Source organism: Porites lutea, chromosome 9 (assembly GCF_958299795.1).
Source record: "Porites lutea chromosome 9, jaPorLute2.1, whole genome shotgun sequence".
In the NCBI taxonomy this organism is placed as follows: Eukaryota; Metazoa; Cnidaria; class Anthozoa; order Scleractinia; family Poritidae; genus Porites; species Porites lutea.
Window position 1 is genome coordinate 20,806,822 of NC_133209.1, and position 24,754 is coordinate 20,831,575.

Here is a 24,754-nt window from a genome sequence, read left to right on the forward strand (position 1 = left end):
CGTGCCCCTGAGTGGCTGCGAGTCAGACAAGCTATATTTTGTGCGCCACGACATTTTCGTGCCCCTAAGCACTTAGCAATTGCAATTGAAAATAGAATGCCTTTAGGAGATTAAAATATTACCTTAAGGAAGTCGTTGTGATTTCCAGAATCTCTGTTTTGGGTTTCTGGTCCTCCAAGCGGCGTTGGTTGGTCGTCCTTTTCTCTCTATGACTACGAAATATCGATTGATATTAGAAGAAAGTCTCCCTCGAGTGGATTAAGGGACCATACGTTTATTACGTCCCAGGGGGCGGTGGGGGTTTTCGGAAAAGTGTGGTGTATCAAAACTGTACCCCCCCCCCCCCAAATAATTACTTATTAATTAATTGCACCCCCTCCCTCCTTGGCAGTAACAATTTTTAAAACGCACCCCTCCCCCTCCCGACTTAGTCTCTTCTTCCATCCTTGGGCATTGATTTCATAAGCTGTAAGGTTCCGGTAGTGTAGTCATGTGGCAGCGTAGCGTGAGATTTTGAAAGTGTTCGCAGGGGAAGAAATTAAGTTAGCGCGCCGAAGGCGCCCCAAACCGTACCTGGGGGAGTCTGGGGGCATGCACCCCAGAAATGATTTCCATTTTAGTTAATTCATTAACTTTGGTATTTTTATGTATTAACTGTATTCATGTTTGTCTAGTTATAGAAAACTTTTTAATAGCAGATACCGGCTGATCTCCATTTGTCAAATCAATGGATGGAGAATTCTTGTTGTTTGGCTAAAGTGGGGGTTTATTACTCTTGTTTCAACCATGTCATCAAAATTAAGCTTACATACGACAGTGCACAGCATAATGTCCCTCTACACTCCATGCAATCACGAGTAAAGCCCTTGACAAGGCTAAGATGTAATAGTAGCCTGCTACCTAAAGTAAATACCGAACGCTTCTCGGGTCCGTGGCTGGGGGCGCTGAAAAACACACAAAAAAAATACCGAACGCTTCTAAAATAGTTTTATAAGTAGGTTATTTTTAGTATAAACTAGTAATCTACCGTAAAATTCCGAAAATAAGCTCCTGGGCTTATATTTTTCAAAGGCCCTTTTTGAGGGGCTTATATTCGGAGGGGCTTATCTACGAAGGGAAATTTGCGTTTCAGAATCGATTGCGCAAGCCTTATGGGAAGTGAATTTTAATACTGTTTTTGCTTTGTTTTACTTTGTATTTGAGGGCAATTTTCCAAGTACAAGCCCCCGGAAGGCCTATATTTGGAGGGGCTATTTAATAGAAGGTTTTTTACGTTACCGGTTTGGGGGGGGCTTATATTTGGAGGGGCTTGTACAAGGAGGGGCTTATTTTTGGAATTTTACGGTAACTCACTTTTATATTTTTTTTTTTGAAATAGTAAGCGCTTGTTAGTTAGTATTTTAATAACTTATCCTCCATCATTGTAACACAGTTTGATATGCATTTTTATCGAATGAATTAAAGACATTATTATTATTACATTATTATTATTATTATTCCTTAGGTATGGAGGGGGCTTTCCATCTTTTTCCTTACGACTGGAATAACTAAGAAGCAATCTGGAGAGAAATTAATCTCTCGGATTGCCACAAAAGATTGTAGTCTGTAATTTACAGACCAACCACTAATACCAAAAAACTATAGTTAATCCCTGAATCTTGAGTCGCCCGCGATCGGCTGCATGATGAAAGGTTTTGGACTGAGGATACCTAGTACCATGTTATCCTTTGTAGTATTCCATCAAAGTGTTTCTGTAAGACCAAGGTTCGCCCTCTGTTTAACGCCAAGGTAATTATGATAAGTCACGTCTCAATGCACAGTTTCACAAATGAAGTAGGTGCACACATCAACTTCCCACTTAAATGTTTCAGGGGGAGTTTGAAGCAAATTTGACGGTTCGAATCTTACTGGCGCTGTATGCCTTTGCCAGTTTTTCTAGATGTGTTTGCACCTAACAAAAAAAAATGTAGATAACTTAAACTGTCCGGTAAATGCCAAAGACGAGGTCATTGATACAAAGGAGAGAGCAATGGCCCTAGGGAAGGCTCCAGCTGAGATACTCCGGATAAAAAAACAGTGATCACTTAGATTCAACACCATGCTTCCATCTTATGCAGTAGACCATAGTGACTGCCGCGTTGGCCAACATTTTACTATGGGGCAAGCTATCGAAAGCCTTGGAAAAGTAAAGGAATATTATATCAGTCTGGCTTTGCTGTTGGAGTGTTTTGTCCCATTCATGTGCAGTTGATGTTAATTTAGTTTCGCATGATGAACAACGTAGAAGTTAATGCTGATCTCTGTGAACGGCCGAATGCTTATACTATTAATATACTTTTCTTAATTTGCTGTCAACAAATAGTCTAGTAGCTTAGATACGGTGCACTGTGAGGGACACTGGATGCTAGTTCTCTGCACGAATTAAATTTACTCTCCTTCTTTATTTATATGCCGTTCACACTGGCTTCTTTCCATGCTGATGGTACAGCAGCTGTGTTAAAGAAAAAAAAAATAGTGTGATCACATCGGCAGACCAGCAAAGGCAAAGGCCAGGGCGATTGGGCAAAGAATACAGGGTCATTGGATGCAGTCTGATTCCAAGGCAGACGATCTCTATGGTCCTCTGTGGCTGTTTCCGTAAGATTTAGCTTTAAGTAATATAACAAACTTGCATCTTTGCCGTGGAAAGAGCCACGACCAAAACAAACCCTGGGTAATAAACAGTGTTGTCTGGGTTCGCTTACCGATGAGCCGTCCCAAGACAAACAATGCCGGCTTATGCAAAAATGGCTATGAGTGCTTTTCTGTATATTCAAGTTTCGCCGTCCTAGTATCGCTCATCTTACCTTTAAAATTTTTCATATCCCACATCCTGTCACGATTTTTTAAGTGTCGTCTGTATCCCGCCAAACTTGTGCTGAAACCGTGTTCCTCCGCAAAGAGAGAGCCTGGGGATGAGGTTTAAAAGCACTGATGACGTACTCTTGACAGGCTATTCATGCAGACGCATTATTCTGATACCATCTGCTTGGCGAGGTTTCTTCAGAGTGGTTAAAAACGGTAAGCTTTGTTAAATTACTCTGCCTTACAAGTAGTCAAGCCTCGTGTTATCTACTTTATAAATCCTACTTTTTCAGATAGGCTGTCCCGTCTTTTGCGGTACAGAATAATATATACACATTACATGACTCAGTGGCCGCACAACAGGATAGTCGACCCGAGTATACTATTACTGTGGGTGCGGGGCTTGAGATGTGTTTTTGTTCAAACCAAAACAGCGGTTTTCGAAAAATACATTAGTGTGCGGACTTCAAGGTTTATTTTAGTCCCGCAACCAGGAGCACCAGGCTTGTGCAAAACAGTGTATAAAGATAAAGTCAGTCACCTTTGTATAGAGAAGCATTTAAGCGACCTGACCCCCGAGTCTCGGCTAGTATAAAGAGCCCACTTAAAAACTTAGATGTAAGGGTCACCCAGTTGTCACCAGGATCTCTTCTATTCATCTATTGTTACTTGTGATTATCTCTTTATGGTATCCCCTTTTCAAACTCACGTAAGCTGAGCTTGAGTAAGAGACTTATTAAACTGAGAAGAGGTTAATTCGAAAGTTTAGATGCGTTTATCTGGTCACTCTTGTTATTTATCCAGGCGTAAAGGAGGACAATTGGTGAGGAACTATTTCCCCTTCATGTATCAATGGTACATTCTTTGGTTTCCGATTAGTGTATGTCGCGACATTGCTATTTTGATACGTAATTATCGTAATTAGTTATCTTATGTTTAATGCTCATTTCGTGCAGGCTTGATTACTAGCTAGCTGCTTCGCGGGGGTGGAGTTGTACTGAAAATGTGCGTCGTTAACAAGTTGTAAGTTGGAGTGTTACATATGGAAACAACCCACTGTCATATAATTATATGTGTCAATTGGTGTATGAGAGAAAAATGAACATACAGCTGTACAGCAGGAGCCCATCAGCTAAGGCGAAGAAGAGGTTTAGTAAATATCGGCGAAAGGCCTTTTGTCAGAGATACCAGCCCCCAGAAGATATCTTTTGCAAGAAACCCCTCCCCCTCCTTACATCAACTATCCCCCATCTTCCCTTCAAAAAAACAAACAAACAAACAAACAAACCCACCAAGTCTCTAGCCTTCGTTGCCTTAGCGGAATTGTTATGCGCGGGGTAGTTTCTTGGAGGAGCTTCGAGGGATATTCGCCAGCGGAGAAGCCATAAGGAAAAATCCTTGTGGTGAAAATCCCCTTTGAGGTGTCGGCGGTTAAATCGGAGGTGCTTCGTTGTTCGGATTGGGTGAATTTAGGGACATCACGTCCTTTCTCTTTATCTAGCTTAGTTACATCCATTCATACAGGAAATACATCTTTTAGGCGACTTGTTGTTCCTTCATGCACAGCTAACGATTTCAATCGCCATTTTTTTGATTCACTGTCCAACAGATGAATTCAGGTGTTGTTTCGATGATAAAATTGGGTTTAGCTGCCTTGTTTTTGCTGCCGTCAGGTACTTTTAACTTTTTTCCACTAATTTTCTTAGTTGCTTTTTTATTATCTTCACTATTATTTTTGTTCATTGCTTTTTTGTTGTAATTTTGCTTAGTGTGTAACATTCCATAACAAAATTCGTTTTCTAGAGCAATTTAATTCCTTTCAGGCGCGCTACGTGGTTAACAATTCGCAGTCTAACGTTTAACACTGCATAATATGAATAATTTACTAATTAATGAACGAGGCTGAGTATCTTATGAAGAATTATGGAGATCGAGGAGGGAGTTATCCGTCGAGGCCGTAGGCGAGGCGGATAACACCCCCCGAGATCTCCATAATTCGTCATTTGATACGAAAGCCGAATTCAATAATTTTTTTATTATTCATTCAAAATAAGTCCTAATTTAAAAACATGGCTAAAACATGCTTACCTCCATCGATCCATCAATGGTAAGTTCATCTTCGATAGTGCACGTTTAGGGTTGTTCAGCTCCGCAAATATTCTTTAAATAGCAGATGCCCCCCTTCGAGTTGTCTTCTTGCTGTTCTTGCCATGTTTTTAGCTATTATTTCGCCTAGTTCTTACTCTTAAAACGAGTGAAATGTCCGCCATTTTTGTTTGCACAACCAAAACAACTCAACCTCGTCCCCAGGTCTTCTCTGTTAACGGTGCATTAACCTGCAAGAAGGCTGCACTTTTGACGTCATCGGTTCATTAAACGCAAAATTCTTCCAAATTTGGTCATCAGTAGATGCTTATGGTGAATTATGCGTGTGCTTTTAGCCAATAAGAATCGGGGAAATATTTTGAATGAATAGTAATAACAATTAATGAATGAGGCTGATTTATTTGGCGGCCATATTATTTTTCTTCTTTCCGGGGAGAGAGTTCATGTAACAGCTCTTCTCACCCTAGAAGCCAATTGGTTTGCTACCCTAACTGTAAAACAATGGAAATAATAATAAACAACTAACTTTAGAAAGTTGGTTTACTAACTTAGAACAAACGCCACTGAATCGTAGTCAACAGTTACCATCACCGTACAAACGACTTATTGACGGACTCAAGCAAAACTAACTACGAGAGAATTACTGGACAACCGACAATTTAACTAACAATAAACGACTGTTTAACTGTGACAATGGACGGATCGAAACGCACCAATGACATTACGAGCCTTCATAGCCAATGACATCACGGCTTAACTCATGTTAACTGACAGACGACCAATAACATCGCGACTTGATTGACCAATCAGGTAAATATAATATGTAAGGGTTATCGGCCTGAAGCGAGGGGTTATGTGATTTATTCCCCTCGTGCGTTGCCCGACGGTGCAGCCCGAGGGCAACGCGCGAGGGGAATAAATCACATAACCCCTCGCTTCAGGCCGATAACCCTTACTTATTTTTACATAAGCTTACGTAAAAATAAATAGATTTAGCCAGGGCAAAAAGCGAAACTCTCGATAATATTTAAAGTTTGTTCAAACAAAATATAAAATTGCGTAATGCTAAGCGGTGAAGGCAACGCCGGAGAACGGTGAAAAACAACGATAGGTCTAATTAGGAAAAAAGCAACTTCGCACTTGCAACACACTTTTTTTGTACATTTCTTTGCCGTTGTTTTGCACGACTACAACGTGAAACTTCCAGAAACTTCTTAGTTACACGTTTCTTGGAGGAAATGTCGTACGTGTTCTCGTTCACTTTTTTTTCACTGCCGCTCATTTTCACCTTGCATTGGTGGCCACCAGCATTTCTCATTTTATCACCGTCGCCACAAAATTTTCATGTTGCTCTTCCAACAAAAAAAATGTCTCTTTTGTTTTTTTTTCTCGTTGAGCTTCGCTGGCCTGCCGCCTGCTTTCTCTTTTTCTCTGTCTCTCTCTTGCTCTATATTCCAAATTTGTGGACATGACACTAATACTAATAATACTTTAGACACCACTGATACAGAAACAATTTCCGCTTTCCTTTTTCGTCTTTATTGACTCTTTAGTTGTCTTTGCTTTACGAGACGCGGGTGGCCATGCGATTTCCCGCCAAGATAACCTCGAGTTGCATTTGGGTTGCCATACATGTTGATTGAGTTATTTTGCATTGGTGTGCCTGTGGTGCAGACGGACGGTCGGTCGGGCGTTGTACGGTCATGTGATTACCAAATTTTCTAGGGTGGGTAGATTAACTTCGCTATGGGGCTCCGCAAACGCGCGCTTTAGGCGCGCGAGGAGCTCCGCTATAACGAGACTTAAATACCATCAACAGACGTGATACAACGCACTTTGACTCTGAAGATGACTACCGCACAAGTTGTCGAAACCTCAGTCGATGTCAACTACAGTCCTATTCAGGAATGGGCTCGGCTATTATATAGAGGATATTACATGGCTGCGCGGAGATAAGAAATTTCTCTTGGAGTGTTGAAATATTTTTTCAACACGAGAAGAGAAATTTCGTATCTCCAAGCGGCCATGTAATATACTCTACATGTGAAGATACCAAGTTTTCGCGCGAAAGCTCACCTGGTATTTCATGGGTGTTTATATAATAAATTGCATTATGGTATTAAGTTAAAGAAGCTAATAATTATAATAATAATAATATTAATAATGATAACAATAATTAATAATAATATATTAATTTTTTTTTTCTTAATTCAATTACATCAAATAAGACAGAGCAGTGCGCAAGCGATATGTTAAATAAACTCTCGCGACGTTTTTAGAAATATTTCGAAGACTTGGTTACAAAATTGACGAAGAACACCAACAAAAAAAACCGGGAAGGATAAAACCTTACGGTTCCCAATTGTCTTATTGGCTGGAAGCTATGTTTTCGCGCTTCTGATTGGAATAATCGTTATCTATGACTGGTACGTCATCCAGTCAGAGTGTGTCATTTAAAATAGTATACTAGTAGAATTTTACCAATTTTTGAAAACAACATCAACAAAAACATGATAGCAATGGTGTTGCAGGGGTGAACATTTACTTCCAACCAATGCGGCCTGGGTTCGAACCCCGGTATCGACACCATATGTGGGTGTCCCAAGAGGTTTCACCAGTTAGCTACTCCGGTTGTCTTCTTTCCACAAAAAATAAAGCTTTCTATTTCCATGGCCAGTTCGATCTAGAACCCACGAACACTTTTAACCAGTTCTTCAGAGTTCCTAAGTTTTTCGTGGGTAAGCAAACTACAAAGCACTTAACTAATTTCCCATTTGACAGAGGCACTCAACGACTGTTTTCCGCCAAATACCTGTTCGGAGAAGCAAAAATTGCCTAGTGTCCTATAGCTTGAGGATGGCTAAAATTTTCTAGATGACCGTTCCATTCATGTACAATTTTCGAAGCTTATCGAATGAATTCCGTACGATTTGCTGAAGTTTAATTTTTCGCATCTAACTCCCCAGATAAGCTTTTTGTTGTGCGCGCATCGAAGGAAACCTAAAATGTTTTGGATTCAAAAATGTGATTGAGAGAGGAATCAGAAAAAAGACTCAAGTTGCCCTAGAATGACCAAACAGGTACGAATTTTATAGCACTGCTTAGGATGCATTTCCAAAGACCTTTAAAAGTACTCTGGATCGCCTAAAAACTGTTTTCAATGAATTTCGGAGGAATCCGTCGGTGGGAGCACTGTTTTCTGCGCGAGACACGAGGTGAAAGGAGACACAATCACATTTTAGCTTTACTATTCGAGTTCTTATTTGAAATATAAAACCAATAAAGTGAGATGACGTAGGATATTTATAAGATATGGTACGCCTCCTTTCCTCCCATTCCTATTTGACGAAATGCATACAAAACCAATATCCCTGTCAACATTTGTATATTGTTAAAATAATTCTTTCCTTTTCATTTTACTGAAGTACTTAGCAGTGGGCTTTACTGCAATTCTTGCGAGTCGTTTTTATCTCCGGAAGAGTGCAATGCAACTCAAATCGACGACTCCAACTGCTGGCTAAATGACGAGGGAGAACGGTAAGCTATTCTTAGGAAGTTACAGGTGACTACAACAGTCCCCTTTTTTGGATAAGATCTCCTATATCGAGCGATCTTGTTTTCAATTGCACTGAGTGTAACCAAATGAAATGCCAAGTTGGCAGACAAACAGAAAGGGGGACTTTCGAGGCCCGTTTCCTCACTTAAGAGTTGAATAACTTCAAAACGGCTCAAGTCATGACCGCCAAACTAAGGGACCGGTCATTATTTATGTAGAGGGGGGTGGGGAGCGAAAAAAGAAAGGGGGGGGGTAAGGAGGGTCAAGGCTATTTCAGATTGGCTAGAAAGGGGGGGGGGGCTATTTTATTTTTTGTAAAGAAGTTTAGAGGGGATCATCAGTTTGATCGCGAGGTATATTTTAAGAGGGGTCCATTGGCCAAGATGGGTAAAGCAGTTAAATAGTAGAGTGCAAACGATATATGTGAAACAGTAATGCTAAATTGCACAATTTATGCTAATCCTATTGCTTATTGTGATTAAAATAGAGTTGACAGACCTGCACGAGTCCTGCTGTGTGACCATTGTGTTGTTCACAACCTTTATAGTTTTGCTTTAACAAGCATGCCTTTAAGCGATTTTCCTTTTCTATAAGAGATCAAGGGAGGTTCCTTGAAAATCTCTCTCAGTAATGGTTGCAGGTCTTGTATTAAATGCCATTTGTCCATTAGTATGTTGTTCAAACATCGTAATGATGATTGAAATTGCGTCACAAAGGGTAAAAGAGCCAGCTGTTCAACAGACAACAAGAAGTGGACGAAAAACTGGAAACAGGTCTACGCGATACGTTGGTTTGTTCCATCATTTTGCAAAGTAACTAATCATCATACGATTAGTATGTTACATGCATTTTAATAATTACTTTGTAGAGCATGTAAGAGGGGATATGAATTGGGGGGGCGGGGGGAGGGGCCATCACGAATAAAGAAGGAGGTCACTTGCTATTTTCATGGTCTGCAGTGGGGGGGCCTTACAGAAATTTTGATCTTTCCAAGATATTTTTCCCTTCCCCCACCCCCATCGATATAAATAATGAACGGTCCCTAAGCGACTTTTCCAAAACTTTGTCTGGGTACATTCAAAAATCGTTGTGAAGAGTACGTCAACATTGACGTTACCATGACAACCGAGTTTTTAAGCCATTTGTTTTAAAATTTGTAATTTTCTTTAAGTTTTATTTCTCTCTAATTTAGAATTATTTTATCAAATTTATTATTACTGTTAAACTCCAGGCTTCTAGTGAATAATTTGAGAAAAAAAGTATAATAATTTTTATACTTTGAGAAACTCAGACATCCATAGTTACAACACTAGAAGAAGGAACGATTTCTGTCTTCCTGTCGTTAAAAGGAATTACGGAAAGCAGAGACTTTTTTACCAATGCACTAAGGAATGGAACTTTTTAGACGGATCTTTTACGAAAATGAACTCTCTTCTTCTTTTTAAACAGAGCATTAAAAGCTGTATATTTTAGATATTTTATAGTTTTTAATATTTTAATCTATCTGACACTTTAATATTTTTAACCTGTAGCTTATATTAGTTAGGTTTTTAGTTCTTAACTTTTACTTTAATGTTACTATTACGTATTTATTTATCGCCTCATTAAATATCACTTTTTGTGAAGTGAGCTCCCTGTATAAAGATTGTTACTATTATTATTATTATTATTATTATTATTATTATAAATTATCAATTTTAAATGCAAAATTGGCAGATGCTTGTTTCAATTTTCAACAGTGTTAATCTCTCCCAGAATTTAAAAACTTGCAGATTATTTCGCTTCCTAAGTAGCCTTTTATACACAGATACACCTTTTTACCACGATTGCCTCAATTTATACGGGTTCTATGTAAAAAGGAATTAATTTAATTGGCTTAAAACGGCGGAATCATTATAAAGAGAATTAACCGGCTCAATTGAAGCCTATAAAATGGCGATAAAACGGCTAGGAATTCACACAGGAAGGAAGAAACACAACTTAAGTGGGGTTAGCCGATTTTTATTTATAGTCATTATTAGGCGTAAATCATCAACCTATAACTATTGAATACAAATTTAATTACCCAAAAGTCTAGGATAACAATTTGTTTTTTTGGTTGTTTGTGTTTGGTTTGATTGCATTTTTTCGCCAAAAAGTCGACTGGGGTTATTGTTTATTTTTTCTAATACTTCTAAAAGAATAGTGAATACCCCCATATATAATTATTTAAAATACTTTCCAAGATCAAAGTTGATCTCACTGTCACCTAAACATAAATAATTTTGTGATCTACAGAGAGTACTGTATGGCTCTCATGGCGGAACTCCCAAATGGCACCATCATAGGAATACGGGGCTGTCGTGTTTATACAATGGCAGGATGTAACAGTTCTGTCGTTTGCAACAGTGAGAATGAGACAATGCCACAAGGAGCTCGTTTCAAACGATGCATTGGAGAGTGTTGTTCTAACTACCTATGCAATCAGGGCCTGTACCCAGTGCTGGCTCCAGTAACACCAGAACCTGTCAGCAGCTACTTAAGTGTCATCGCAACCAGTTCAAGGAATCCAACCAGCAGCACGAACGGGAAGAAACCAGGACCTACTTCCACAGCTGCAGCCTTGTTGGGTCCGTATCACTGGCTGATCGTCTCAGTGTCGGCTCTGTTTCTGCCTTCAATGTGAAACAAAATCCATAGTACAAAGCAACTACAGCAACTGCCACGATATTTTCTTTCTACCTAGCATAATAATAGCACAAACGTTTTTGTAAATCCGATGGCTGAATTTAACAGTTAATGAATGAGGCTGAGTATCTTATGAAGAATTATGGAGATCGAGGAGGGTGTTATCCGTCGAGGCCGTAGGCCGAGGCGGATAACACCCTCCGAGATCTCCATAATTCTTCATATGATACGAAAGCCGAATTCAATAACTGTTTTATTATTCATTCAAAACAATTCCTAGTTTAAAAACATAGCTAAAACATGCTTACCTCCATCGATCCATCGATGTTCAGTTCATCTTCGATACTGTACGCTTACGTTTGTTCAGCTCCGCAAGTATTCTCCAAATAGCAGATGTCGCCTTTCGAGTTGTCTTCTTGCTGTTCTTGCCATGTTTTTAGCTATGTTTTCGCCTAGTTCTTACTCTTGAAACGAGTGAAATGTCCGCCATTTTTTCAAGTTCCCAACCAAAACAACTCAACCTCGTCCCCAGGTCTTCTCGGTTAACGGTGCCTTAACCTGCGAAAAGCTGCATTTTTGACGTCATTTCCTCGTTAAAGTCAAATTTCTTCCAAATTTGGTCAACAGTAACTGGTTATGGTGAATTAAACGTATGCTTTTAGCCAATCAGAATCGGGGAAATATTTTGAATGAATAATAATATGTATTATTCAATCTTTCACTTGAATGGTAGGTTCTTTAAGCAACTAAGTTCAAAATTTTATTTTTCCTATTTTCTATAGCAAGCTGCTGTCGCATATTAACATTTTTATCGTTATTTTTGCATGTATTGGTAAGGTGGTTTTCGAAGTGTCTTCTTTTAGCGTTGAAATCAAACTAAGGAAACAGCTGTAGTGTCACATTGATGAACGTGAAAATAAAATCAAGTAAAAGTGGTCGAGAATCTCCGTCTGACAAGCACACAAAACTGCACGACCTCTAACAATGGGCATCCGTCCACCAGAGGAATCCACAATAGTGTCAATGTGACACGTGGCAATCGGTCGGGGGAGGTGATTGCTCTTTCCGTGGTCCATGATTGAGAAATGGTTGATTTTTGATTGCATTATTTAGAACGAAAACGAATTTCTGACATTGTATTCGTTTAGCCTGTCAGCAAGCTCTTGCCTCACCTACCATCGGTATGCAGAGCTTGCTGGCAGGTTACCATTCCTTCATTTCATAAGAAAACTTTGGTTCTTACCTTTCCAAAAGTAGTGTCACTATTGTTCTTGAGCGGTTTTCTCGGTGCTCTTTTCTACCTTGTCGGCACATTCTTCGACAAACAGCTGCATCTAAATACAAGTTCATCAAGATCAATCTTAGCAAGGTTAAAGGGGCTGTCAAGGCAGTCTATAAATGATGATGATGATAATGATGACGACGGCGATCATGATGATAATGATGATGATGATAATGATTATGATGATGACGATGATTATGATGATGACGACGATGACGATGATGATGATGATGATGACGATGACGATGATAATGAAGATGATGATGATGTCCACTTATGATGATGTCCTCTTAATACAGCTTCATCCTACTTAAAACTTAGGAAGAACGTTTTCGAAGAACACAAGAACAGTTCAGAAGAACAGTTCAGTTCAATTCAATTGGATTCACTTAGATTTATTTATAGCCTGCGTAGTAAGCGTTTCTGATCGAATTATTGCGCAAAAAATCGCCCTCGTTCCAACTTGCGCACGTAAATGAATTGATTCAGATTAACTATTTTATATTTCGTATTTTGTTTAGTCATTATTTATCTGTACTCTCCAATCAAACTCGACCAAGATCTCTTGTACTTGACCCTCTCCCTCAACAGACACTCACAAAACAAAGAAATAAACAAATAAACAAAAAGAAAAAAAGAAAAAACACGTGACATAGTTTTGATCCAACTATTTCTTACAAACGTGCAAAGATGGCGGAACATGTCGTGATAGAATCGTTCCCAAACTGTGTTGGCACACTATTTAAAGACAGAAACCTGGGAAAGTGATCAAGTTAGGCCTTGAAGCAATGTACATGTATTTTTATCAAATCTGTCCAACAGTTCTCTTAAAACAAATCTGCACTGCATTGAATTAAGGAAAGGGGGCCTACCTTAAGGATACCAGTAGTTGATGATTTCAGAGGCACCAAGGTGGATTCTTTCATCAGAATGTTTTCCTCATCTGCTTGGACCCAAGGAAACTCCTAATAAATAAACGTGATTAAGTCCAATAAAGGGTCACAAGTGATATGCTAGGCAAAAAAACAAAAAAGAGTAGACTACATGCACCGTACGATATTCTTTTTGTTTGCTGGTTATTTTGTACCCTTTTTTTTTTTTTCAAAAAGTAGTTTGCTTGAAATTACACAGTGACGTCAAACTTCCCCTTACAGACTGACTGATCTCTTAGTCCCAACAATGTGTACGTGGCTTGTGGTTCGTAAAGTAAGAGACAAAGTCGCGCGAAAACTAATCAGATGTGCTCTCTGCCTCCTTTCTCTGGGCCCCTCCCACCCCCCCCCCCCCCCCCCCATCGTTTTCTCCTTTTTCTCCTTTGACCTCTTACTTTACGAAACACGAACGAAAAACACACTGACAAACACATGCTACGCAGATGAGATCGTGGCACCAATTCAGTCGAACAGAAAAGAGTGGGGCTTGAGGAGGAGTGATTCTACGCAAATAATAAAACTAACACTGAATTCACTGAACAAAAAAGTAAACCGATATAGCATCTTTATCTTAATTATGTGATTCAATCAGGCTGGTTTCTTTTCTTACTCTATATCAGCTTCATACTCGAGAGATGTCTGCCGCGAAATGTAGTATTAATGAGGAAATGTAACTAGCTTACAACCACTGCTCACCTCCACTAGCTCCAATTCTGCTGACTTCGAGCAGTGCAGATTTTTTAAGACAAATGTAAAGAATTTAGAGATTCTAAGTGAAATTCCAAGAATCAATAGGATTAATCTGATCAATAAGTCAATGATTACTTAAGCTTCGGTAAAACGTGCGGCTTGTTTTGTAACATTACTGCAAAAACGAGTTGAACAGCGACGTTGCGTGTTTTACCACCCTCGTTCAAACCTGTTAACAACCTGATTTGTTGCAAGACAGGTTTAGTGTGGGTAGTAAAACGCGCAACATCGCCAGTCGTTTTGCGGCAATGTTGCAAGAAACGTTGCACGCCTTTTTCTGCCCGTTTTACCGTCCGTACCTTTGGTAGTCTTATAAATAGTCCCTGGTTTTTTATACTATTTGCACTTGCAACACACCTGGGCTTTACGATTCTCTTGCAGCTTCAAAAAAGATGATTCTTTAGTATAGACCAGGATGGAAAACGTACATCCTACGAAAGGAATTTAAAATTTTTACCCATTGAAATCCATTTTGCGTTAGTTCTTTTCAGTTCACTTGCTACTTCTAAAAAGAACAAGATTAAAAAGATAAAACAAAACAGAAAAGAGAAATTTCTCAGCGAGTAATAATTTTGGAACCAAAGTTGTTTGCTGTGCGTTTGAGGCGATGTCTGGACCGATTTCTATACAATGAAAATAAAGTCAAACCTACATACAACGGTCTCCTTCGAGTAACGGCAAGGTGACCGTTACATAAACAGACCGCTATAAACAGATTTAATTTCCTTTAACTCTACTGAAAGTTAATAAATAACGCTTTTATGTGAAAATTATCACCCTGTTCAGAGATTTCAATGCCGAATACGGTCGGGTAAAGCATAAAGCAAATTCAGATGCTAGAAAATAGGTACTACAGTTGTTTGAGAGCGATAAAATCAGTGCTTTCGTCGCCACAAAGTACATTGATAACGTCACTGTTATGTTTCGTATTTCTAGCCTATACGGCAACCCGCATGTGGGCCGCGTTATCCTGGCACAATATCATTTCCTTTTGAGCGTGTCTTTTATTTAAGCAATAGACCACACTTTCTACGGGTTTACCGCTGTGATAACCCACGCGGGACGTTGGGTGAACACGAGAAAAGCTTGTAAATCACTCGTCTTCGGCTCGTGATGTACAAGCTTTTTGAGTGTTCCCCTAACATCCTAAGTGGGTTATCACGCCGGTAAACTCATAGAAAGTGTGGTCTATTGCTTTTATAAAATAACTTTAATTTTTCTATGGGTTTACCGGCATAATAAACCATAGGCTTTTAACCAATCAGAACGCGCGTACTATCTAAGTTATTTTATAATAAAAGATAACCGGTGAATGCAGGTGATAATTGCAATAAAAATACGTTGTTTATCAAGTGATGACCAGTGATCGCTCACGCTTAAGTGATCATGTGATCGCTTACGGCGATGGCAGCCAAAACAGCAAGTTATATTTTCAGGATAGTTGTTCATTAAAATAAATGCCATTACAGATATACCTGGTGGTATTGGCTCAAGCAAGGCATCACATGTATTAATCTTCAGCAAGAAACCTCTGAGGCTTTTCTCTGTGTGTAACAGGAAGTTATCATCGCTACAAGAGAAGCAGTTACTGATAAGTCTGTAAGGCGCACACAGGGAAACCGTCTTGGAGGGATGTGCGAACAGTTTTAATATAATTAACAACTTTTCTTTGTCATGTGGCAGGAGCTTCGCGCTTGCTCTAAACTTCCAGTCAGGCCTAAGAGACAACTGCTATATCTAATAAAGAGCATTATTCATGCTAGTTTTTTTTATCCCCTTATGTGAAACTAGCTGTATGAGCAGTTTTCAATGACGGCAAGTTCAAAGAAATCGTTATAACGATAATAACTTGTCACTTGGTGAATTCTATAAGCTGTAATCAACATGTCACGGGCGTGGGTAGACTGCTTATTTTTCTTTTGAGACATAGTAGTTCGATAGTGCGCCTGAGGGGCCAGCGGCAAAGCCGAGAGGAACGAGAGCCGACTCCTTTTACCATTAACGTGCATAATTTTACTTTTTCGCTAGCCGCGCGTGGCGTTGAGGAAAAAAGGAAGACCGCCCGCGGGGTAAAGCTTTGGACCAATATGAACCTGGCTAGTATGGATAGATTACCCCTCCCTCCCTTATTCAGGAGGTCATCGAATCCTATGGGGGAAGCAAGATTTTTTCTTTGTCCCACGCCCGTGACATGCCGGTTATCACATCTTTCACAACTTGTCTCTTGTTTCACATGCCTCATCCATGACTGGCTTATGCCTCAGTGTTATCCCCCACGACCACCCCCCTCGACCACCCCCACTTCCTAAGGTGCTTTGGGGAACTTGAGCTTACAGCAGAACCCGGACATAAAAAGAGTGTAAGAAGCCGGAACAAATTGTTTGCTATAACATGGGTCCTTTTCTTTTACATTTTACCATAACTAGGATGAACAATGACATTCTTTATATTCTGAGTGTTTGTTATACAGGGTTCTTTCTAGCAGGTTTCACCTTAAATGACCTTTAAGTACATGTGCACGCAACATTTTCAAATTTTCGACGGGTCCCTCACTGTTCATTTAAAAGGGGGCTCGAGGGTTCTTTTTAGCCTGTTCTTGGTTATCAATTATTAATAAAATCTTAAATTAAGCAAAAAGGAAAATCTCTGGGGGAAAAATTAACAACAACAACAACAACAACAACAACAACATCAACAACAAACTTTCTTTTCCGTACAACTTCTAGCTGTGGACATTATTTTCAACCAAACTGTTTTAACACAGTACAGTCAGACCTATGACAAAAATTTAAAAAAGTCATAAATGTCAACAACAGTGCTTACCTCAGTGCTGCAGAACTTTCTTCAGGACTCCCAATCTCAAAAACAAACCGCTCAACTGGCTGAAATTTCTAAAAGAGGACAAAATATGAAATGCCAATAGCTATTAAAACAATTTAGTAAATTTATTGCATTAGAGTGGTTTTCGTTTGAGTGTCGTAAAACCAAAACCAAAGTAATTACTTTGGCCAATCACATAGGACACAGACAATACATTGAACCAATCAAAACTCGAAGTAATTACATGTGGCTGACGCAAAGCGCGGGAAAATGCATGCGAGCGCGTCACAATTGGCTTTGGTTTTACTTCTGATTGGATGAAAAGGTGGCGCGAATCTTTTAAGCCAATCGCATCGTGTAGAAAGTGCAAAACCAATTACTTTTCGACACTCAAATGAAAACCGCTCTAAAATTGAGTTGCACTAATCGTTTTCAAAAATATTAATCAAGTCACAATGAACATCACCAGTGTTATGATCATATTATGATGTCTGATTAATTTTACTTACGCATGAAGTACGTAAAGAAAATTTGTCTATTACCAAAACACTAAAGCAAAATAGTCGACAGAAACTCACATTATTAGAGATCACCATCGAAATCCTCTCAACTTCACCCTTAAAGTTGAATAAAATTGAAACAAACAATCATAAAATGATACTAGAACAATAACACTTTCAAGCTCTGACCAAGCCTGACTTTCAAGCTCAAAAAAATGTATATGTTATGGTTAATTTTTTAAGTCAGGTAATTTATCTCTTTCTTTTTTTTTCCAACTTCATTAGTAAACATTACCATACTCAAAATCAAAGGAAAAACAAAAATTACCTGAGATAAAAAATTAACTACAACATAATTATATACTGGTATTTTTTCCCTTTATTTAGAGTAAACAGGGTTTCAAATCCCAGGATTAGGATATAAAACTTATTAGCATAAACAAGTTTTAGATTCTATTGTGGAATCTTTATCAAGTGATGCAGTCGGACGTTTTCTTTTTCTCAGTTTGCTAGCGGCAGAATTTCCCAAATTGTGCAATCTGAATGGTTCAGGAGTGGGCAGTTTTTAATGATCGGATCTTTCTCAGCAGAATTGTGTGGTGGCTTCATTCAAAAGTTGTTTGTTGTTTGTAACTGAGCAAAAAGCTGTTGTCTTTAAAACTTGTGCTTTTAAAAGTACTAGCTAGTGACAAAGATAGTTTTATTATTCAGATAAAATATTTGAAGAGAGAATCAAGCAAATCAGCCAAGAAAATCACTAAAGTACTGCAAAATTGCACTTTAAATACCTTTTCCAATAAAGGCTTTACCATCTGAAGCACATCTAAGATGTACTGGTTGAGGTCTGGGTGACAACACATCTATTAAAATGACAAATAACAGTTTTAGTCTTTCATTCAGTTTGGGTCATAGAATTACACATTTTTTAGAACCTTAACTACATGTATTAGTAAGAGCTTGAAACTTGTAATTAAAAGGGCTCTAAATCAGTGAGGATGAATACCAAACCAAATGTATTCATAAAATATACATGATTAAAGGAATACTGAAAAGTCAACAAAACAAACCAAAAAACAATATTATTATTTCATTCACTATTTCCAAGTGATTTGCTCCAATGAACGGGCTAATAGAGAGTAGAAGTAGTTACCTCACGTTCCCATGGTAGCAAAATTTCTGGATGACAACAAAAAGTGAATTCACACTATTTCAAACTTAATTGATATTCTTCAATTTCATTTACCTTGTCAAATAATTATATAGGACCCTATTTAAGTAAAGAAAAAGAAAATTTTTGTGTCCTGTTTACCTACTCCATAAAGCAAGTGTGTACAAAAAAGCATGATGCATGTGCAAAGTTATTGTTTTGTTAATATAAACTTATTGCTTTTTAACTCTTCTGGTTGCCGTCATCATCGTCGTTGCTTAAACTCCCTATTGTTGCGATCCAGAAATTTTGCTACCATGGTAACATGACATCACACTTTTTCTCTCTATTCTTCAATACTAATTTGGAAAATGGAAGGCAATTAAGAAGCCCTGGGGATGAGGTTGGATTGTATTGGTGGAGCTGGTGAAAATGGTCCAGAATTTCACACCTTTTGCAAAGACAAAATGCCTCAAACTAATGCCTAAGATTAACAAAATGCAAACTCAATGGATCATCTTCAATATTTAAAGAATAAACATCCCCATGGTAGGCAAATGACTAAGCCCTGGGTTGGGTCATTTTTGATGACCCACCCCTTTACATTAAAGCAAATTGATAATCAAATAAATTTTTATTAACCATTTCACTTCAAGCATTAATAATTGAATTGTGGAGAGTGAAATGGTGCTACATGTACATTGTATGCGATGTCATGCAAGTCTGCTAAATGTAACTTTAACAAGTTCCGTTCATCAACTGGTTTAGACTAGGTGCCAGTTCTTTTCAGTTTGTACAAAATGAAATGCTGGATTGTTAATGATTCAGCATGCAAGGGCGCTCTTTGAAAGAAAATGAATTAAACACAGTTTTTTTCACTTATAAAAGGTGATAAAAATTACAATCAGTACAAAGGCCCTGACAGCATCACATTGTATAATAACTAGTCATACATAACGTCTGTAGGAAACAGGCCTTGAGGAAGTCTAAATTTTAATTACATGTACACTGTAGAACATATAAAACCATTACTAACCTGTACAGGAACATTGTATTTTTTCCGTCTTTCAAACACTACAGCAGGATACACTTCCCTTATGTACAAGATGAGGTGAAATGCCACTTCTAAAAACTCACACAACACACCACCTGAAACTAAATCAACAAGTAATGGTAGCGGAGTTTTCATTTCCTCCTTTAAGACCTGGTGGTAATGTTCCGTGGAGTTGGGGGAGGAGGGGTCTACTCTTTCATTTGACCTTTAGGGGTATGTGCTGCCGTCCAGGGTATGACGTTTTCTGGTTTACTGTCTTGAAAAGGGTGTCTTTTTGGAAGAAACGTCTTCCTAAAAGCCTTGAAGTGGGTGTGAACACTGCCAATCTGTGGTCTACATGAGTGGCACCAGTGGCACTTTTTAAAACTCTTTATTCTATGGTGTCATTTATTTAACAAAATACTCAATTCTGTATGTGAAATAAAATCAGGGTCACAAAAAAAGTATCCAGTCTTACACAGGGTGACAAAAGGAACAGAGTTTGAAGGCCTTAGTAGAGCAAACATATACAAAACATGGGACCATGGTCTATGGACGACCTTTGTGGACCGGCTATGCTTTCAAGACCCATTCTATGGACTACCCCAGTGCCCCACTTATCCCAGTTTCTGAAGAAGAACTAAACCGGTTATCTGGCCAAATTTTAGGGACTTTAATAATATTGGGCTATACTACTGTCATTAAGATCTTTATTTCAAATTCTTTTGAGTGAAAATTTTCTGGAATTTTATAACACTATAAAGAGTTTCATCCAATGCATGTAATTGCAGGGCACACTTTATTACTGAATCCTGCTTACAGAAAATTACCTGCCAATTAATAATATGGTTTGTCAGAGGTCTGGCATACATAATTATTTTCACGCCAAATTTAATATCTGTTCAAATTCCATCAAATCATAGCGTGCATTCTATGTGTGGTGTCGCATTGTCTCCTAGAAGAAGCTGTCATTCGTCTCATCACGTACATTAGTTTGTGTTTGACTATCACGTGTTATCTATCCCTGCCGAGAACTTTTAAAATTTTATGTCCACTTAACATGGTATGGTTTTCTTTATTTGCAATTCTAATTTTTTTTTTTCTGTAGAACCATGCGTGCTTTAAATTATTTATCTGGTTTCCATCTACATGTGACACAAACTGTTACTGATGAACAATGCTGATAATCTGATAACGATCAGCTGCAAAATTTACTGATCCAACACTGTACAGTTTGAAGTTGAACATTTTAGTGCCAAGGGTGCTTTTCAGTTTTTGCCGCAGAAACCTTCAATCTTTGATTCAGTTACTGAAAGCATAGCATAACCCTAGCTGTCAACGCTGACTCCTCTGATGCAAATGGAAATCAAAGGGGCTCATTCTTTCCATGAAAACTGATGTCATTGTTAATTTGCTGATAAAAGATTGTTCATTTCTGGGGGTTGATGAAACAGTTGGAAAGGAATGTGGTTCAAATGTGAGCAGCTGTTTATTTGGGAAGTTAGTTTGTTGACAAGACAAAAACAACTGTGGGGTAGATTAGATAACTATATAATAACAGCCTCAGTCTGCAAGCACATGTGTATGTAGAGGATAGATAATTAAGCAATATACCACACTTTCTATGGGTTTACTGGCGTGATAACCCACGTGGGATGTTGGGAGAACACTCGAAAAGCTTGTAAATCAAGAGCCGAAGTGTTCTCCCAACATCCCAAGTGGGATCAAGTGGGATCAAGTTATCACGCCAGTAAACCCATAGAAAGTGTGGTATATTGCTTTTATAAAATAACTTTTAGTAGAATAGAGTCTTTTAGGTTAAAAAATATGGTTCTAGTACTGTGATCAAGTCATGTCTTCTCCCTAAAGTCATCACAAGCCAATCATGACTCACGATTTAATAGCGTTGAACTTTTTCAAAACTCAGTTCAGTCAAACAACAAACAGCAGCACTTCAAAACACGAGTTTTTGCACTCATTACATGATAACTTATCAAAGTTGTTTTACAGGAAAAGTCAATGCATATTCATGCGAACGTACAATGAAAGAATACGTTCATGGTTTGTTTACTACAGAAGTAGAAATTAATTGAACATCAGACTGTACGCAGCTGTATTTTGTTGAGTCGATCCGTCAGAATTTCGTGCTTACAGATGGAACTGGCAGCTATTGTAATAGAGGACTTCATTCACTTTTTACAAGCCGCAGTGGTTTAAGATCTGTTTTCTGGACTTTATTTTCGGAAATGCTGCGGTAAAGACGCGGCTGCATTTGAGAAGTTGTCGCATGTAACTTATGTACGTAGAGCGCCCGATGGAAATATGTCAGTGGTGGAGAAAGGTTTCTTTGCCGTAGCCACATATTGGCATTAATATTTATCCCTTCGTGAAGTCAGGTGGTTTGAGGTAGGTTATGGCATCAATATCACCGAATAATTTGAGCAAATGTTGGAAAAAACCAGCCCGAAACTCTGACACCTTTCATCATCGTTGGCAGCTTGTTTACAACCTACAGCGGCCAATTTTGTATCATACCTTGATCAGAGATCTCTTTTTGGAACAATTTCTTTCATTAAGGAATTTAATTTTGACATAATATAAATCAAGAATGCTAAAACTATCTGTTTTGTTGCTAGTTGGCAAATGGTTAAGTTTTCCTAGAGACTTTCTACACCAGAAATTCATGCAGTTGTTGTCTTTCTCTGCGATTTGGCATCGTCGTAAAATGTAAAAATGTTTTCCAGCTTTGTACTTTATAACTTCTAAAGCTATGGAAGTAGCAAATTGTGACGCTCAGTAATAAAATGTGGAAACCAACGCTTTAATATTAAGAAGGGCTGGGTAAGTAACTTGTTCTGTTTTTTAGCCTTTCTAAAATCCTTGCTTGCAGAGCAATAGCCGGTTTTGTTTATGGCTCGTGGTCCAGATGCCTTTTCCTATGGGTTTACCGGTATAATAAACCATAGGTTTTTGACCAATCAGATCACGCGTACTATCTGAGTTATTTTATAACTTTGAATAACAGCTTCAGTCTGCACGCACATGTGATGTAGGAGATAGATAGCTATTATAATAACAGCCTCAGTCTCCATGCTCATGTGTATGTAGAGATAGATAACCATATAATAACAGCTTCAGTCTGCATACACATGTGTATGTACGAGATAAGCGGATTTCAGGGGAAAAAATATGCAGGGGAAAAGAAGAGTTACCATTTTTTGCTTAAAACGGAATCAGTTTTGTAAAGATTGTGACATTTATCATTTACAAGTACAGTATTTTTTGTCAACAAAAAACGTCAACTTCTGTGGACCGAAAGGCAAACTTACCGGCCAAAAGATCAACAGTTTGTTCGGCGCTTTCTTCTCTTTGCATAGTTCTTACGCAGCGGCTAATTTAAGAAACAAGAAGACAAGTGTTGTTCCTGTACAGGTTATCCTCTTGCCCTTCAACTTGCCCTTCTGGGAGGCCGCCCAGCCGCCATCTTCAACATCGCCGATCAGAGAGAACCTGGGTCGATTCTCGTTCCCAGACTGCTAGGCTAGCTGCTAATGTCACCTTTCAAGCATTTGACGTAGTTAATTCTACCATCCCATTATATCTTCATGTCCTTAAATTTAGCTGTTTATTGTCATTTTAATCGCTAACACCTGTACAAAATGGTAATGCTGAATAAACTTGTTGTTGTTGTTGTTGTTGTTGACTGCCCGCGGGGCACTCAACGACTGTTTTCTGTAAAATATCCTATTCCGAGAAGCATATATTGCCTAGGATTTTTAGCCTGCGGTGCAGCCGGCCCACGTATCGCATATAGTGTGGATATAGCTATAAACAAGGTTTAAAGGGTCTGCGCGCAGGCTAAGGATTTTCTACCATTATTAATTATCTAAAAGAAGTAACTGTTCATCAGTAGAATGCCTAAAATGTGTGCAATTCCACATTATAACATAGCGCGCGTGCTTGCCCTATATAAGTCCTATTGAGCCGCTATGAACAAAATCTTTATTTACGCACGCCCGTGCGTAAATAAGATGACGTAAGCATTTTTTGTTATACCTGGCTGCAAAGTTGTCGTCTTTCAAGCTGTAGTGCACTTTTCCTTCTCTTTAAAATATGGAAGAAAACAGCGAAGAACTGCCCAATTTTTCTATCGGCATTGACCTTTTAGGTCCTTATCCAACAAGCAGCAAAAATTGAGCCGAATTAAAAAAACTCGCATGTTGCGCGTTTCGCAAATTGTCGGAAGACCAGCTGCAGCAAATTTTGGCCGAAAGACATTCACTGGGAACAGAACAGACACCAACTGGTCATCAACAACATTAAGAGGTTAAATTTCCGTTTTTATTGTTGTTTTTAAATTTGTTATGCACTTTTGTTATCTGCGGACAATCCGACTGAAGCAGGAAGATTTCTCTCGCAATAACAACACAAATTACACAAGAAGACATAAATTTATTACTCACAAAAACAACTGCTGCCAGGTCTTCTCAAGAAGCCGTCATGACCAGCCAATGTTTGTAAATGAATATGAGTTTAAAGAAGGATGACAGTCGTCTTCGCTAAAAACATGTTTTCTGGATTTCGCCGAGCAAAACGTAAACATCTTTTCAGCAAATCCAAACCATACTCCACGACTTCTTACGAACATGTTAGTATTTTAACTTTAGGTGAACTTTAAGACTCTTTTACCTTTGTTTCTGCTTAGTTTCCATTGATCGTTAACGAATAAAGAAGCAAATTTTCTTTCTCAGTTTTACAGAAAAGCTACAGAAAGAATATTTTCATTCAAACTAGATGATTGTGGTGTGTTCGTAATCAGCCAATAGAAGCGTTTGTTATTGTGTAGCGCGTTACGAGAATTTTGTAGTTAATCAAAAAGCAAGCATTTTTGTCAGCTATGTTATAAAAGAATTTGCTCATGCTTTTAGCTGTGCGTATATCGAGTTATGGATGCACTTGGGAAGTTTGGAGAGCACTCAAGGAGCTAGAGTTGCACCAACTCGGCTATCGCCTCGTGCAACTCTTACGCATCTTTCGTGCTCTCCAAACTTCCCGCGTGCATCCATAACTCGATATACGCACGCTAAGCATGAACAAATTCTTAAATTACTGATAAA

The 24,754-nt window shown here is 38.6% G+C and overlaps 1 protein-coding gene and 1 long non-coding RNA gene across 3 annotated transcripts; one reads left to right on the plus strand and one right to left on the minus strand.

Annotated features, from left to right (window-relative positions):
- The first annotated feature begins 3,799 nt into the window (after window positions 1–3,799).
- On the plus strand, window positions 3,800–8,481 carry LOC140947560 (uncharacterized). Its single transcript, XR_012166985.1, has 3 exons — window positions 3,800–3,867; window positions 4,454–4,517; window positions 8,376–8,481. It is a non-coding gene; the product is annotated as an uncharacterized lncRNA (long non-coding RNA).
- Window positions 8,482–10,532: 2,051 nt separating this feature from the next.
- Window positions 10,533–23,087, minus strand: LOC140948416 (mitotic spindle assembly checkpoint protein MAD2B-like). 2 transcript variants are annotated; one of them, XM_073397651.1, is made up of 10 exons: window positions 22,967–23,087; window positions 19,641–19,759; window positions 18,246–18,317; window positions 17,536–17,574; window positions 16,961–17,028; window positions 15,613–15,707; window positions 14,495–14,568; window positions 13,328–13,420; window positions 12,417–12,507; window positions 10,533–11,160 (listed from the first exon to the last, which is right to left on the minus strand). In XM_073397651.1, the coding sequence occupies exons 1-9, from the start codon at window positions 23,010–23,012 to the stop codon at window positions 12,436–12,438; spliced, it is 678 nt and encodes a 225-aa protein (XP_073253752.1). In that variant the 5' UTR covers window positions 23,013–23,087; the 3' UTR covers window positions 10,533–11,160; window positions 12,417–12,435. The 2 variants fall into 2 exon arrangements, with proteins under 2 accessions (XP_073253752.1, XP_073253753.1); XM_073397652.1 differs by having other exon boundaries at window positions 10,533–11,227.
- Window positions 23,088–24,754: the final 1,667 nt, after the last annotated feature.

Bases quoted from the DNA above. Each gene is read 5' to 3' on its own strand.
- LOC140948416 (XM_073397651.1), bottom strand. From the start codon at position 23,012: ATGCAAAGAGAAGAAAGCGCCGAACAAACTGTTGATCTTTTGGCCG. The intron at 18,318-19,640 runs GTTAGTAATGGT...TCATTTTAATAG, and splicing joins AATACAATGTTCCTGTACAG to ATGTGTTGTCACCCAGACCT. The intron at 17,575-18,245 runs GTATTTAAAGTG...TTCAACTTTAAG, and splicing joins TAAAGCCTTTATTGGAAAAG to GGTGAAGTTGAGAGGATTTC.